At 51.5% G+C, this 4374-nt stretch overlaps 1 protein-coding gene across 1 annotated transcript in view; it reads left to right on the forward strand.

Annotated features, from left to right (window-relative positions):
- The first annotated feature begins 550 nt into the window (after positions 1-550).
- The window catches only part of SCNN1G (sodium channel, non voltage gated 1 gamma subunit), a 29060-nt gene continuing 25236 nt past the window's right edge, over positions 551-4374 (forward strand). The window contains exons 1-2 of the mRNA XM_011987928.1: positions 551-907; positions 3704-4004. Of these exons, the coding sequence (XP_011843318.1) occupies positions 591-907; positions 3704-4004 (618 nt within the window). The 5' untranslated portion in view covers positions 551-590. The remainder of the gene's footprint in view (positions 908-3703; positions 4005-4374) is intronic.

A 4374-nucleotide genomic window follows, 5' to 3' on the forward strand; every position in this document is an offset into this window, starting at 1 on the left:
CTGGGGAAAATACAGCCAGGAACATGATCTAAGGTGGCTGCTGGGAAATTTTCTTGGCAGATTTCATCTGTCAGTTACCATCTGAGGAGCACTGCTCTGTGCCAGACACTGTGCTAGGCACCAGGGGGCATAATGAGATAGGAATGCTGCCCTCGAGGAAGGCGGGCCACTGGAGGTGATAAGGCACGGGTACTCCTGCCTGATAAGAAAGTTGATGGGGCTGCTTCCAGAGCTCCTGCCCCAGGAACCCGGGGAAAGGTCCTGTAGCCTGTCCAGCCAGTGCTTCGCAGGTTGCACCTCACCCAGCCCCCGCGAGGCTAGGCCTGGGGGCCGTAAGAGAAGTAGGCAGCTTCTCTGGCAGCTGTGGTGGCCAAAACCAAACGTCGTGGAGAAGGGGCCAAGGCTTCGGAAGGCAAAGTGTCTAAGCCACAAGGAACAGAGGAAGGAGGCCTCTAAGGGCGCGTGGACTGGTGTTTCTCAGGCTGTGGCCTCCAGGGACACACTGGGGCCTGACAGCTCACCTGCTTCTCTTCTCTGCCCCTCCAGCACGCCCGTCCTCAAAGTCCCGTCCTCACAGTCCCATCCTCGCCATGGCTCCCGGAGAGAAGATCAAAGCCAAGATCAAGAAGAATCTGCCCGTGACGGGCCCTCAGGCACCGACCATTAAAGAGCTGATGCGGTGGTACTGCCTCAACACCAACACCCATGGCTGCCGCCGCATCGTGGTGTCCCGCGGCCGCCTGCGCCGCCTCCTCTGGATCGGGTTCACACTGACTGCCGTCGCCCTCATCCTCTGGCAGTGCGCCCTCCTCGTCTTCTCCTTCTATACTGTCTCGGTTTCCATCAAAGTTCACTTCCGGAAGCTGGATTTTCCTGCGGTCACCATCTGCAATATCAACCCCTACAAGTAAGAGGCATGAGCAGGGAAATGCCAGTAGGGAGCCAGGCCCCCTACGGAGGCCAAAGCCCCTCCCGAAAGTGACACACTGTCAGCCTGGAGGTCGATTCCAGCCTACAAACGTGCTTTCTAGAAATTTGAATTTGTTGCTAACACTGGTAAACAGCCCTCTCCCCGGTTCTAAATCTGTATGTGCCAAGTTTTCAAACCATCAGTGACTTTTTTTCTTTTTCTTTTTTCTTTCTTTCTTTTTTCTTTTCTTTTTTTTTTTTGAGATGGAGTTTCACTCTTGTTGCCCAGGATGGGATGCAATGGCACGATCTCGACTCACTGCAACCTCCACCTCCCAGGTTCAAACAATCCTTTCAAGTAACTGGGACTATAGGGGGGCACCACCATGCCAGGCTAATTTTTTGTGTTTTTAGTAGAGACGGGATTTCACCATGTTTGGCCAGACTGGTCTTGAACTCCTGACCTCAGATGATCCACCCGCCTTGGCCTCCCAAAGTGTTGGAGTTACAGGCGTGAGCTACTGCTGCACCTGGCCTTTTTTTTTTTTTTTTTTTTTGGAGACAGGGTCTCATGTCACCCAAGCTGGAGTGCAGTGGTGCAATCATAGCTCACTGCAGCCCCGACTTCCTGGGCTCAGGCAATTCTCCCACTGCAGTCTCCTGAGTAGCTGGGACTATAGGCACATGCTACCACATCCAGCTAATTTTTTTGTTTGTTTGTTTTTTAAGGGATGGGGTCTCGCTGTGTTACTCAGGCTGGTCTCAAATTCCTGAGTTCAACTGGTGCTGCCACTTTGGTCTCTCAAAGTGCTAAGATTACAGGAGTGAGCCACCACACCCACCCCATCAATGATTTCCGAGGCTGGGCTAGCCCGGGGAGAGCAGAAAGAGGAAGCTGCAGGCTTTTTTCACTTAGAAGAGGCCTGGAACGAACTAACCCCCTCTGCACACTCCCCATATTAAGCCCAAATTAGCCAACCCCCATCCGCATCTGCGCCCCTGGTTCTCCAAGCTCACATGCTCACTCCCCCTGCAGCACGAGTGAGCTCAAGGCTGACTCAGAAGTGACACCCAGGTGACTTCTGTGAGCACCTCAGCTGCCCCAAACCCTCATCTGAATAAACCCAGCCCCATTAATTGAGATCATCAGGCTCTGGGTGTGATCAGCCCTTGGGACTGCCCCATCATCCTCGGCAGGACCTGTTCTAAATAGGTCATCAGAGTCCTTCTCAGGATTATGGAAAACTGGTCCGTGAGGCAGATCAGAATCAGGCAGACTTTGTCAGAGCAGGGGTGGGGAGAAGGGAAGAAGAGCAGGGGAGGAAGATTATCAAAGGAAACTAACTTGTCCAGAGTCATCACCCAGGTGGTGCAAAGCTCCAAATCAAGATCAAGTCTAAGACTCTTTCTCCACCCTCCATGTCTTCCTCTTCTTTCTTTCTCCCTCCCTCCTTCTCTCTCTCTCTGGTCCTCCTTCCTTCTTTCCATTCATTATTTGTTCCATAATAATTTTCTCAGCATCTATAAACTGTCATGCACTGTACTAGGTTCTGGGATAGAGAACTGAACAACCCAAACACAGTATTTGCTTTAGTGAAGCTTATATTGTAGTGGAGGAATAAAGTCTTAATCAATATAATAACACTAATATAATTAACAGTAGAAGCACAGTGGCTTATGCCTGAAATCTCAGCATTTTCAGAAGCCAAGGCATGAGGATTGCTTGAGGCCAGGAATTCGAGACCAGCCTGGGTAACAGAGCAAGACCCCATCTCTAAAAACATTTTATTTTAAATTAGCCAGGTGTGGTGGCACACATTCATAGTCCTAGCAACTTGGGAGGCCAAGGTGGGAGGATTGCTTGAGCCCAGGAGTTCTAGGCTGCAGTGAGCCATGATTGCACCACTGCACTCCAGCCTGGGCAGCAGAGTGACCCTGTCTCTAAAATAATAACAACAATAGAGGCCATTTAATTATCTATATGTATATCTGTGTGTGTTTATTATATATAATAAACTCATTGAACCTTCCCAACAACCCCACTTTACAAAGGAGAAGGCTAAAACACAGAAAGGCTAAGACATTTGTCCAAGGTAAGGTAGCCGGTACCAAGATGGGGAACCTAAACCCAGGTAGGTTGGCTCTAGGGTTTCTACTCTCAATTGCTATGCTCTGCTGCCTATGCCTAGAGCAAGGGAGAGAAAGGAGAGAGGAGAGAGTTAAGAGGAGGCTGGAACCATTTGATTTGTGAAAATTAAAAGATGGTATATTGTGCTTCATGAAGGTAACTCCTTTATAACTATTTTGTGTTCCTGGGGGTCGTCGAGGTAACAGTTATACCCTCCTTCCCCCCAGCACAGATTTGAGGACAATCAGAGGGCAGAGGCGGAGTGAGCTGGGTGGAGAAGGAGCCTGCCCACTAGGTAGACTGTTGGTTGGCAGTTATTTACTTGTCCTCAGTGTGGCTGGTTTATGGGAGGCACCTGACAGTCACCACTCCAGAAATGCTGGTCGGGACAAATTCATCAACACACCCCGAGAGCAACCAGATAGTGGCGGCAGAGGTGAGGCCACAGGAAGTCACACACAGGTCACGCATGAGCCTTTCCTCATTCGCGGGAGCCAGGGTCACTCTGGATGCGTCAAGTCATGAAAGGCGTGGTCTCCTCTGCCAAGGTGCTGGGAAAGGTGGGCACGAGGCTGACATGTGTTGATGGAAAACAACCCGGAGGAGCACCAGGGTTCTGCCAGTGCCGCCTCCCCTCTCCCTGACTTTTCCTCCCCACCTTGGCAGGTACAGCGCTGTGCGCAACCTTCTAGCTGACTTGGAACAGGAGACCAGAGAGGCCCTGAAGTCCCTGTACGGCTTTCCAGAGTCCCGGAAGCGCCGAGAGGCGGAGTCCTGGAGCTCCGTCTTGGAGGGAATGCAGCCCAGATTCTCCCACCGGATCCCGCTGCTGATCTTTGATCAGTACGAGAAGGGCAAGGCCAGGGACTTCTTCACAGGGAGGAAGCGAAAAGTTGATGGGAGAATCATTCACAAGGCTTCAAATGTCATGCACATCGAGTCCAAGCAGGTGGTGGGATTCCAGCTGGTAAGATTTCACCTTCTCATTCTTTCACTGCTTAAGGGCATGGGATGGGCTGGGTCTAGGACTCTTCTCCTTAGCCACTAGTCCCTGTGGTCCCACTGGAAGAAATACACCCAGCTGGGGTTAGGCACAGTGACTCATCCCTGTAATCCCAGCGCTTTGGGAGGCCAAGGTGGGCAGATCACCTGAGGTCAGGAGTTCGAGACCAGCCTGACCAACATGGTGAAACCCGTCTCCACTAAAGTACAAAAATTAGCCAGGCATGGTGGCACATGCCTGTAGTCTCAGCTACTTGGGAAGCTGAGGCAAGAGAATTGCTTGAACCCAGGAGGTGGAGGTTGCAGTGAGCCCAGACGGTGTCACTGTACTCCAG

Source organism: Mandrillus leucophaeus, unplaced genomic scaffold (assembly GCF_000951045.1).
Source record: "Mandrillus leucophaeus isolate KB7577 unplaced genomic scaffold, Mleu.le_1.0 Scaffold32, whole genome shotgun sequence".
Taxonomy (NCBI): domain Eukaryota; kingdom Metazoa; phylum Chordata; class Mammalia; order Primates; family Cercopithecidae; genus Mandrillus; species Mandrillus leucophaeus.